The following is a 12,892-nucleotide window of genomic DNA, read 5'->3' as shown; positions in this document are numbered from 1 at the left end:
AGAGTTAGAGAAATAACAGAGGAATTAGTTGGAGAATAACAGGGAGGTTTTTAGGAAGGGAAGAGGTTGTGTAGATCAGATATTTATTCTTAGATCTTTAGTGGAAAAGTTTCTAGAGAAGAGAAAGAAGTTGTATGCAGCCTTCACGGATTTGGAGAAAGCATATGACTGGGTGGATAGACAAGGATTGTGGAAAGTAATAAGAATATATGGAGTAGATGAGAAGTTGTTGAAGGCTGTGAAGAGTATGTATGAGGGTGCTAAGGCTGCAGTGCGTGTGAATAGTGAACTGAGTGAATTTTTCTATTTTAAGGTTGCATTGAAACAGGGATGTTTTATGTCTCAACTGTTGTTAAATCTGTACATGGATGCAGTTATACAAGAGATACAAGGTAGGACATTGGATGTTGGAGCGGCCCTAGTCAGAGAGGGCAGTGTTGGGAAACTCCCTGTAATGTTGTTTGCAGATGATACTGTGTTGTTAAGTGAAGACGAAAGAGAGCTGCAAGGCATGGTGGATGAGTTTGGGAGAGTGTGTAAGAAACGGAATCTAAAGGTGAATGTAGGGAAGAGTAAAGTGATGGTCTTCGAGAGAAGTGAAGTCAGTGAATGTACAGGCTATAAAAAAAGTTTCGGCACCCTTACGACACGATACATTATGATACACCACATGAAGCATTCTGAATCATCTCCTGAATTTCGGTGTGTGCTTGGTATCCATGGCCCTGTGTTGCTGGTGTGTGTTACTTCGTCCACTAATGATGAAATCCAGTGGGAGAGTGAGAGAGGTACAGGGGTATCAACCACACCACGTATTCTCGCTGTCTGTAACTGTGATCATTGCGAATGGTATCAGAGCAGGGGATGCCAAAAATTTTTTTGGAGGGTGTACAGTGAGACTGAATGGGGAGGAAATGGTGAATGTGAGTGTGTTTAAGTACAGTACTTGGGTAGTGTGATGGGTAAGGATGAAAGTTTAGAGGTTGAAGTGCTTGAAAGGGTGCAGCAGGGAAGAAAGGTTGCTGGTTCCTTGAAAGCGTTGATAAGAAACAGAGAAGTGAGCATGAAAGTGAAAAAGCTACTGCATGACAGTATTGTGTTACCAAGTCTAACATATGGAAGCGAAGTTTGGACCCTGTTGGAGGGACAGAAGTCAGGAGTGAGAGCAGTGGAAATTAGTTATTTGAAATGGAGCCTGTGGAGTCACATGGAGAGACAGACTGACAACTGTGGAAGTGAAGGAGCGTTGTGGTGACGTGAATATGATAGGAAGCATGAGAAGAAACACATTAAGGTGGTTTAGCCATGTGGAGAGGATGGAGAGTGAGAGACTGATGAGGAGAGTGTATGTGAGTGAGGTGGAGGAGGGGAGAGAGAGGGGGAGGCCAAGGATGAGATTGAGGGATGGAGTGGAGAGGTATATGAGAGAGGGTGGTGTGACCTGGAAGCAGGGCAGTGAAATGGCGGGGAACAGAGAAAAATGGAGGCGATTTGTTTGTGGCCACCCCTGGATTGAGGCGTCTGGTAATAGATAGATAGGTATAGGAGCAAAGCTGAAGCCAGGTCCATGTATGCTAATGATGCTGTTGATGACAGAAAGTGAGATTAACTTGCAAAAGTTGGTGAATGAGTTTGATAGCGTCTGAACAAAAAGTAAATTAAAATAGGATGTGAAGAAAAGTACAGTAAGATATGATATGCAAAAGAAAAGAGTATGAAACAGTAGATTATGGCAGGCAAAATTCAGTAGAAGGGTACAGATGGGAGGTGAAATACTTCGGGAGGTTGTTGGTTTTAAGTATCTGGTAGCAGTCTTGTGTAAATATGGCAAAATGGAGGGTGAAAGATGGGAGGTGAAATACTTCGGGGGGTTGTTGGTTTTAAGTATCTGGTAGCAGTCTTGTGTACATATGGCAAAATGGAGGGTGAAATTAAGGAGAGCTTGTTTCAAGGAGAAGAGTAATTGGAGAGCTCATTTGTATTTTAAAGAGCTGGAGAGTCAGCATGGAGAACAAGAGAGCCCAGCATGAGTGTCTTACTGCTGACACTCGTATGGGAGTGAAACCTGGGCAGTGACAGAAAGAAGAGAGTTTGGCCACTCACTGCCCAGGCATCATCTTGCCTCTATGCCTGCGCTCCCTCTCACCTTCCCACTCCACCCTGTCACCTGCTTGCTTAAGCTTTCGATCAACCCATAAAATATTTACCGTAATTAAAAACACTCATGATAGTTTGTGATTCTTAATTAGACATTCATTAAAAGATATTCATGTTTTGATGTAAAATTAGGAATATGGATACAAGAATAAATGTATGGACCTATACAGTATTTTCCTAACTGCAGCCGTCATTATTATGCTTCTTATGCTACTTAGCTCACTTCTCCCTTTTGCCGTGTGAACCTGTGTCTTACGAATGTTTTCTTGCATAAATTTGCAGCCATAAAGCGAAGACGTGTTTGAGTAGGTTACTCTTAAAGTTATGAAAATGAGGAAACACAACACTCTTTGTCTGAGTGTCTGTCAGGTACACTAAGCAGCCTACCAGGTTGCTCTTGTTTACAAAACTCATTCACATTCTCTAAATACACTCAAGCAATCATCAGTGCAGGAAAGTAAGCAGTTTTCATTATATTCCTATAGTAGAGTAAGTTTTTTCAAAGGGTCTGTCAGTAGTGTCTGCTTGACCCTAACTGCCAGCAGGTAAGATGAGCAATGAGTGACTTTTTTTTTTTTTTTTTTTTTTTTTTTTTTTTTTTTAAATGCTGTAACCTGTAATGTAATGTGGGCTGATCATCGCTGTTTGGTCAAGGACATTGTCTCTTAAAATCTGTTGTATACCCAGTTCATCTGTTTTGCTGTCAGCATCATCATCAGCCTCAACATTTGGCATGTTAAGGAAGTCAGTAGGATATTCCTGGTCATCTACCATGTAACTGCTTGCATTTGCATTTGAACATTTAAGGAACCGAGCGACTGAGATAACTTTTAAAGCTTGTCGAAACTCTAAGGCAGTTGGTATTGGATTTTTCAGTCTTATGGAGATAAACAAGTTTTCCAAACAGTCTTGGGTGAATCATGATGTAAGCAACAGTATTTATGACCATTAACCAAATAGTTACTTTGCAGATCAAGAATTGTAGTCTTGGATAATATCACGCTAGTTTGAACTGGCTTCTGCTGTGCCTTAACCCCAACCGTTATTTCACTAAACACCTATAATACTTTCTGAAGATGAGATATAGCTTGCTCATATCAAGATTCATTGAGCCTACTTAGTGCCATACTTGGATGTCTACTTGATTTTAAATCAAACCACTTGTTTATCAGATCAATGAATAAAGCTGTTGTAGTAAGTCCTTACTGTATCCCTTACACTCAACCAAATAACAAGGTCCTGAATATACTGAATGGGTAAGAAACTTAATGCACCGGACAATGAGATGGATTAACATGAGGTACAGTTAGTTTTGAGGCAAGCTTCAAATCTTTCTCATCCTAAAAAGATAAGAAATTGTTGACATGCTCAATTGACTTTTCATTCGATGACAGTTCAAATTTTTCTGTGTAATGCTAGGTGTTTAGGCTCGACTTCCGGTTCCTTAAACACCTAACATGTACATGGGTTCTCTTTCGAGCCCAGGGCTTAGGACAAATAAGAGAGAGGCAGGACACAAAGACTCCAGGCAATAACCTTACACATGTATTACTCAGTCAAAGGGACAACAGCAGATGTTACAAGCACAATATTCTGGTTGATCATAAACACTTATATCTAGATAATGTAATTAGTATCTCACAGGATACTGTGGGTGAATACTGTATAATGAAATAACACTTCGAGGCGGAGTATTCAGGATTAGTACAGTCCAAGGTCTCTAAGTGCGTGGAAGAGTTAGAGGTGATGCTCACTAGGGGAGGGTGTAAGGCACTGGGGTCTAATTATGATTATGGTAGTATGAGGCGGAGTTTACTGGTAACGTGTTCACTTTATTATTTTCTAGTGGGAAGGGGCTTTTGGTTAATTATTATTACTAACTCCACAGCTTGGGTATTTCTCTTACTGTGATATGATGGTTATAATGTGTCGGTCTTTCTGGCTAGCACTTAGGTTTGCGATTGCCTATTCACTGTTCCGCCTTGTTACTATTAGACCGGTATTATTCCAGTTCTGCTTAAAACACTTGGTCCAGTACTGTTAATGCACTATTCAGCCTCGCCACTGTTGCACTACAGTATTGTCACAGTCACTGTCTCGTGGGTCACTGGGCGGCGGGTGCGGCGGAGAGACAATCCGGCTTTATTTCTGCCGGGGCTGGGGCACCGCCAGGGGAGGCCGTACCGAGAGGGCACGAGATCACGCGCAGGGGCGTCTTCTCTCATCCGGGGCTGCAGGTGGTGAAGGGGCCCATACTTTCTGGGCTGGGGACAGGAGTGTGGCCCTCAGGACTAGGGCCGAACAGCTGCCTGAAATTCTCGTTCAGGCTTCTGACAGAGGTGTAGGTCCTCCGCCGTCGAGGAGTAGGGAGTTCCCGCCCAGGCGTTCTGGGGAGGGCCTGGGATTCCCGAGGGTTGCAGCCCCCAGAGCTGGACGGCGCCGTCAGGGAGGGGCTGCAGCACCGGTCTGCGTCGGGGTCCGTCAGATGGGTCTCTTCCAGGGCCAGTTGTAGGGAGCAGAGGCCGGGGGAAGCTATAGGGACTCTCCAGTACTCCTCTGTGCCCTCTGCGTCGGGGGTTGGGGAACCTGTCTCACGCTGGGGCTGCTCTCTGCCGCTTCCAGCCGTGGGGCCCGGCTACTGGCAGTGGCTTCCCAGGGGTGTGACCACAAGGTGCCAAGGCCCGGCTACTGGCAGTGGCTTCCCAGGGGTGCGACCACAAGGTGCCAAGGCCCGGCTACTGGCCATGGCCTGAGAGGGTGAGTAACTGCCAGCAAACCCAGGGACACCTTCGGAGCGGCTACTGGCCGTCTGACGAAGGCGGGAGCGGCTACAGGCTGAAGCCTGCAGGAGGGATGGAGAGCGGCTACGGGTCGACTCAGGGGCAACACCTTCAGAGCGGTTACTGGCCATCTGTTGAAGGCAGGAGCGGCTACAGGCCGACTCCTGCAGGAGGGGTGTGGAACGGCTACAGGCCGACTCAGGGGCAGCACCTTCAGAGCGGCTACCAGCCACCTGACGAAGGCGGGAGCAGCTACTGGCCGTCTCCTGGTTACCCTCAGGTCGGCTACTGGCTGATTCCTTAGCGAGGGGCGAGCGTCTACTGGCCGTCTCAAGAAAGAAGACACCTTCAGAGAGGCTACGGGCCGTCTCCTGTGGAAGGTGGGAGCGGCTACAGGCCGACTCCTTAGGGGCGCTGGCAGGAGCTGGACAGACAGCTCCACCCCGAAGCTGGTTGATGGAAGCTTGCCTGGAAGGTAGTGCGGAATTCCTGCTATGGCGACGGCGGGCGGGCTCCGAGTCATAGGGGCATATGGCCCAGGCTGACTTGGGCCGTTGTCGCACCGAGTCTCGGTGTGCTGCTGCTGCTCCTCCGTGGGGTCCTTGTGGGGGTGTCTGGGAGTTCACGGGGGCACTATGCTGAATTCCTGGTGGAGGTGGTTGGGCATTCCAAGGGACACTATGCTGTATTTCAAGTTGCATCACTCAAATGAATGACATTGCCTTCACAATATGTGGCACATCATGAGTAAAGGAATTCATCTTTGTTAGATAGATGAGGAATCTTGTTTACTATAATGCAGTGTCATGAACAAATAATACCAAAGCCATTCAGAAGGGCCCGGTTTGCACTCCCGATGTCTGATGTAATGTCACTAACATGTAATCCAGTGCCTTTCACTCGTGTTATTATTTCCAGAACCACAGGTTTTAGAGTTTCTCCCTTGACACTATTTCCTGTAAAGTAGTATGCCACTACTGTAACTGTTTCCATCTTGTAGTTATTCCTCCTTACATGAAAACAAGTGCATAAGTTGCTATACTGCTGTGATTAGGAAGTGTCACATCACCCCTCAAACAGCCTTACAATCGGTCGTACTGGAGACCCGCTTGAATGCACATTTCATCTAAAATCAAGCAACACTCCCATTCTTCTGGATTCACAGGAGCAGCCTTTATCCGTAAAAATGAAAAAACCTCTTCTAGCATCCCAAATTCCATACTTTTAAACTTGAGTCTTCTCCTCAGTGACCGAAGAGATGGTAAGGGCTGCTTTCGTTGCAAAAGTTGATTTTTCTCTGTTGACCCACAAGCAGACCTCAGCTGAAGACCCTTCTTAATAGTCTCATTTGGCCACATCATCCTTTGACTGTTACCACTCTATCATGACTGAGACAGGTAAGCTGATCCTTGCTGAAGACCTTTGTCATGCAACTTTCTAAAACTGCTTTCTACCTTTAGGCATTATGTTCTTCCTTTCGCTCATGTGCAATCTTTTCTCTGAGAAGTTTTATCATCCTCAATAACACTGCTTCCGATACCTCTTCAACAGGGTTTATTGCAGCAACTGTCTCTTTGTTGTGTGTAACTTCTCTTTCTTGCTATGCAATGGAATAGTAATATCTGCATCATAAGCATTGTCAGAACTGCCACCAGCAACTTCAGGAGTGATATTCTACCAAACATTTTCTGCTGAAATGTCATAAAGCAAATTTGATGCATTGTTTTATGCTGATATTCCTTCTTATTTCTGCTGCTAGTGCTGACACCAGTAGCTGCACCGATAATAATACAAAAATTTAACTACGAAAAATTCTGCCTCAGATTTTACCTTTTTTGCTACTGATAATAATACTTTTTAAACTGTCTTTATAATTTGTGTGTGAGTGCATACTCTTATATCTGCTGGAAGTACTAACAGTAATATCTACACTGATAGTGTTATGCGGGGTGTTTTTAGTCTGACCTCTTGTCCTAAAAACGCCCGCGACTGAGCAGGATCCTCTTTCCGGACCGGAAGTATAGCACCAACAGAGGAACAGGGCATGAAAAATCGGCAGTATACCTTAACACATCTATTGTACTAGTTCAATACACCTTACAATATAAAAAACAGAGAGACACTGGATATGGCATGGATAGGAAGACAGAGTTGGCTTTCTAACACACAATGTGCACAAATACACACAAGGATGTCAAGGGCAGAATTCATATATATATATATAGATGTTGACAATTACTAGAACATGGCATCAGTATTATAAGCAGTGTATAATTGTCATTTAGTGTTCTGGACTGAATGCACACTATATGGTTGGAACAAAGGGTCAGGTTGGCTTATATTTCCATACACTTGTTATAGCGCACGGCACAGCACCAGGAATTGTCAATTAGCCGCGGCGACACTGTTGCACTGATTTTCTCTTTCTTTTGCCACTATGAAGTTTCCTTACATCCAGTCACCTTACTATGCACGTTCACTGACCCTTGTTTTCTGCCTTGGTGTTCACATATATAGTTTGTTACTTCATATTATTTCCCTCACTGTTTCACTGTCACTTTTATCACTGTCTCTGGGGTTTACACTTATGCGCGATGTGTGAGATGTGTTGAAGTCGCCACTAAGTCCCGGGTCCCTGGGCTAACAGAGGTGGCGCCTGGGCGTAGGAGGGGGCCCTACTGGTGAGCCCTCCTGCAGGAGGCAGTGGACCACCCGCAGGGGCGTCGTCGCCTGGGCCTGCTTCGACAGGGGGGTGCAGGGAGGCCCTTCCGCCTGGGGGCCTCAACCTGATAGGTGGCCCTCGTGTTGGGGCCTCGTCAGTGGGGTGCAGGGAGGCCCTCCTGTCTGGGCTCCTGGAGTTGTTTGGCCCTCAGGGCTGGGGCCAAACAACTCCAGGAGCTGGGCCTGCCGCCTCTTACTCCTGGCCGAGAGCCGTGGGAGAGTGGGGCCCAGACAGACCTGCTCTGGGGCCTGCTGACTGGCCCTGGGGGTCTGGGTGCTGCGGTCGCCTGCAGGGCGGGGCGCCTTCAGGAGTGAACTGCGGCACTTCTTCCGCAGGACGTCTGTCAGGGGCTGGGGTCGTCCAGAGGTCGGCTGCAGGACTGCGACAGGACCACGCCACCACTCTAGGAACGGCAGCACCTCCAGGGAACCACACCTGGAGGGAGAGAGACAAGGGCGTCCCACGCAGCCGAGAGGCAGTGGGCCGGCTGTGCATGGGACCTTCCCCTCCGGGAGAACCCTAGGAACTACGGATGAAGGGCGTACGATAGCCGCTCCTTCCCCCACACTTACGATGTTCGTTGTGGCGGATCCGCAGCTCCTAAGGGCAGCAGCTGAAGGGCGTATGGTGGCCGCTCCTTCCCCCACATGTACGATGGCCGTTGTGGCGGTGCTGCTCCCGGAGAAGGAAGAGGCAGATGAGGGGCGTACGATGGCCGGTCCCTCCCCGGTACGTATGATGGCTGTTACTGTGGCTCTGCCTGCCCGACGGGAAGTAACTGAAGGGCATACGGTGACCGCTCCTTCCCCCACACGTACGATGGCCGTTGTGGCGGTGTTACTCCCGTAGGAGGAGGAGAAAATGGATGAGGGGCGTACGTTGACCGCTCCCTCCCTGACACATATGATGGCCGTTGTCGCGGTTCCACTTCTCCTTTCTTTGCCTGTCGGTGTGCGCTCAATAGCTGCTGCACCGAGGCTGTCTCCAGATGGGTCTGTAACTGAAGGGCGTACGATGGCTGCTCCTTCCCCTACACGTACGATGGCCGTTGTGGCGGTGTTACAGGGGGAAACAACTGAGGGGCGTACGAAGGCCGCTCTCTCCCAGGTACGTACGATGGCCGTATCCGCGGTGTTGTTTGGGACTGTTTCTGGAGCAGTCCCACCCCGAACCTGGTGAAGGCTGCTTCGCTCGCAGGGTCATCTCTTCTTCCTGCGTGGTTGTTGTTGGGTCGGTTGCGCGGAAGAGGGACTCATGGTAGGGGCGCCCTGGCGCCCTTCTCGCTCTGGGCCAGTCTCACCCTGACCTGGCCTGCCGTGGTGTCCTCCTGGGGTGGTGGTGGGGCTGCGAGTCGGCAGTGGGGTGGGGGGTGGTGGGGTGGTTGGTCCGGCGGCGGTGGAGGTGTGTATTTTAGATAGTAACATCAGTAAGATAAATAACAACAAAAAACACTGCCACAGATTTTACTTTTTCTGCTACAAATAGCAAAATAATAATAATTTGTAAACTATATTAATACTTTCTGTGTGTGACTGCACACTGTGTAGAATAGGCCTACTTTCATTAGAAAATGTTTGCTTTTCATATTGATTGTCATTAACTTTAGATAGTGCATACAAGTGTTCAAAAAGCACTCATTTATTATTTTTGCAGGGGGATCTATGGGTTCTCTTCCAGGGAGGTTAGCGCAATTTAACACTTGATTTTGTGAACACAAACTTTGTAGGAAGCACAGAGGACTTGAGTCATTTGAGGCCATCAGCTCTTCCAGATTCATATGTATCCTCCTCAAAATGATCCTGAGGAGGATAAATTAAACATCATACTTTCGGCACGGGTAACTATGCACATTGTTAAGAAAATTTTATCCACACTGAGCCACGAGATAATATTAGTAGCTGTAGACCGAAAATTGCTCACGTTATACAAGCACACAGGAGAAAAAGCTTGAACTTACTGAGCATATGTATGAATTATTGTGAGGTCTCCAGTTTGTATATCTGACTTTAATTTCCCACTGTCATTATCTCTCTGGGTTTCTGGGAAATCTGTGCATTATTTTACCCATCCCAGGTTGTACAGCACAACCCACCACTACACAGTGAACCATATCAGACTGATGAACTTTGGTAGTTACTGCTAACTAATGTATTAAACAACAGCACATACTTTAATGCAGTCATTAGGCCCTAGGTGAACCGAGTGAGAGAGGCAGGAAGTGTGGGTGGGATGGAGGCAGTATGGCTCCTTGTAGTCACGTGACCTGAACTGGCCAATCACACTCGACCTGCTGTGACTGGGCATGGCCGAACTCTGCTTTATCTATGGCTTTGAGAGTTGTTAGGGTTGCAGGGTGTTGAAATAACCTTTCTTAGAACAGCTGCAGACACAGGGAGGATGGAGTGTGTAAGAAAAAGTGAAATTCATGGGCATAGTGGAATGGAAAGAAAAGTATAGGAGGGAGGTATGGAATTGGGGAGTGGATGATGAGGAATATATTGAGATGGCATGGACATGTACAGAGAATGCACATAGATCAGGTGCCAAAGAAAGTATGTGAGAATTGTATACAGTGTTGAAAGAGGTAGAACTTATGTGGTGTAGAAGAAGAGAGTGTAACAGTACAATGAAGAAAGAGTAGGAGGAGAAAGAAGAGTGTTTGAGAGAGTGAGAAAGGTGTGTGAGAATAAAGTAGCCTGAAGGTATCTCGGTCACGGCCATCCCCTGTCTAGGGGTTCCCAGGAAGGAGCAAAGTGTCAGAGATGATGGTAATAGTAATATTTTATTTAAGTTTCCCTTGTAACATTTGCATTTTTCCACAGGTATGAATTCCATATTACTCTATGTTGGCCATGAGATCTGTGGAAGTTTGTTCCCATGGTCCTGGAAACCAGTGGGTCAACATCACGCCAACTACCTCATCATGAACCTTTGGGGAATGAGCATTTGGATCTGTGTGGCTTATGTCCTGCACAGGAAGAAGCTCTACTTGTCTGTCTAGTAAATGCTATGAGCTAGAGACTCGTATAGGGTCTCTACTATGAGCAAGTCTCTCTCTCTCTCTCTCTCTCTTTAAGTGAGTAAAAAACTGGGATAATTCAAACTTTTTTTTTAATGAAATTTATTCAAGGATGTGTAATGCTGTCCATATGTGATAAAAAGGATGTCTAATAAGTACAAGGACTTTTAATTTGCTTCTAATGGGTGATTATATGTGATACAGTAATTGTACACGAGTGCAGAGAATAGCAGCTTCTGTGACTATCATGGTTTGAAATGATGTATGAAATTATTCATATGAGTAAAATTCATTGCTCTGTGTTATCACAAATACATAGCAAATATGTTACTGATTGCTAGAGTACAAGGTACTGTATATGTTCTTTCAAGTAGTGTGCATTGTGTGTGGAACTGCTTCTTTTACAGGTTCCATGAATATCATATAGTACATAAATGCTCAATTTCAGATACTCTACAGTTGATATGCACACAGATAGTATGTAAGTTTAGTTTATAAGGATATCTGTGTACTTATGTTACTGTTCAGATTAATTTTGGGATTGATTGATTTTTTAAACAATGCAATAAATTTTTATACAAGCATTGAAACAGCCAGTTCTGTCTAAGATTGTTCAGTAGGTAATTTTCCTACACGTATTCTCTCTAGTATTTGTTGCTGTTTATGTACACAAGCACCCCAGATTTGAATACTTTTTTTTTTTTTTTTTTTTTTAAGTTACAATTCTTCCTCCCATTCCTTCCATCTTATTAGCAACAGTAAAATACACATCTTTAGCCTGTCATTTTCTTTCACTCCTGTCCATAATACAACCATACTATTTTTTCCTCACATAGCTACCTTATCTTTTCACTTCAATCTTACACATGCTGTTAGTGAAAGTAGCTGTTGATGCAGCTGATAATTTTCATTTATCAAATTCACTACTCTGCAGGCCACATACTGTACATTGAAGTTTATGTTCTGTAGTTCTTTCATAATCTCAAGCTCTATCATCATATACAATCAGCTCTCACTTAACCTGCGATCTGAGTGCACGAACCTCTCATAACTTGAAAAGCAATTTTTGAGGTCAGTAAATGGTCAAAATGTGAAAATGGCAGATATAATATGGGTGAAAAAAATCTGCCCATTTTTTCAAAAACCATACTACGCAGTGTCAATAAGGATCACATGGCCTGAGGCCACAAATTATGGCTTAAACAGTCATTATGCAAAAAAATTGGTCATAACATGGTGGGAACAGCATAACACAGGCAGCAATAGTCATAGTGCAGGTTCCATCAGCCAGTGACATATGGCTGTCACGCGTCTGTGTGGGGTGTCGTCACGGTTCACTGAGCATTCCTGCCGCACTTGAGCCTACCCTCTCCCCTTGCTCTGGCTGCACATGTGCTGTGTGTTATCCTTGCTTTTTTTTCTTGGCCACCTGGCTACCAGTAGGAGTCCTGCTCTGCCTTGGAACCCCCCCTCCCCCTTCCCCCAGGAAGCCCACAACCTCTTCAATTCAAGGTGAGGAATCCTCCAGTGTTTGTATGTAATGAAGTCATTATTAGGTAGGTAAATGTCCTGGAAAAAATCCCAGAAAACTACCCCAAAAGGTGAACTTGGGGCTGGGTTAGGTACTGTACCATGAAACTCTTTAACATGTAAACATATGACCCCATAATGCAAAATTCTCGTAAAGCGGGACCTTCCGGGGACAATATTCATGCATTATGTGAGAGCTCGCTGTACTACTTATATTTTACATGGCCACTCATAGCTTGTCCCACATGAATCCTTCCTGTATTTTCTATTTTCAAAAGGTTTATATGGTTGGCTGTTTGCAGTTCAGTTGCTCATTTTAGAAAAAAGACAGCTTATAATTATTCTGAGAAAAATTTTACATGAATGGAGTGTTTATATTGTTTGTAATACAGTGTGAAGAGTAGTTGAATGTACAGCACTGTCCAGTTCTTGTGAGTTGTTGATTTTCATGTCAATCTTTGTGGTACAGACACTAATAAAATTCATCTTAAGAGTTTATTGTTGCTTTCCATTATTTTACCTGTAATTTAACATAATCAGAAGCTGTAGAACAGCTGCTACAGGTTACATTTTTTTTTTCTAGAGATAAGTTATGGCACCATTTAGGAAGATGTTTGATTACCGTATGATGAAGTACTGTATTATCATATCAGTGTGGTAATCAATCAATCAATTAATCATTTC

General features: G+C 45.1%; 1 protein-coding gene across 1 annotated transcript in view; it reads left to right on the top strand.

The window, feature by feature from the left end:
* Positions 1–10,660, top strand: part of LOC145402916 (heparan-alpha-glucosaminide N-acetyltransferase-like) — a 609,963-nt gene extending 599,303 nt beyond the window's left edge. The window contains exon 10 of the mRNA XM_080274814.1: positions 10,482–10,660. Coding sequence (XP_080130940.1) covers positions 10,482–10,660 — 179 coding nt within the window. The remainder of the gene's footprint in view (positions 1–10,481) is intronic.
* Positions 10,661–12,892: the final 2,232 nt, after the last annotated feature.

The sequence above is a fragment of the Coenobita brevimanus genome, chromosome 59, assembly GCF_032717465.1.
Source record: "Coenobita brevimanus isolate Jiangsu-jjx chromosome 59, ASM3271746v2, whole genome shotgun sequence".
Classification (NCBI taxonomy): Eukaryota; Metazoa; Arthropoda; class Malacostraca; order Decapoda; family Coenobitidae; genus Coenobita; species Coenobita brevimanus.
The sequence above is the reverse complement of the archived record's forward strand: the minus strand, read 5'-3'. Positions and strand labels throughout refer to the sequence as shown.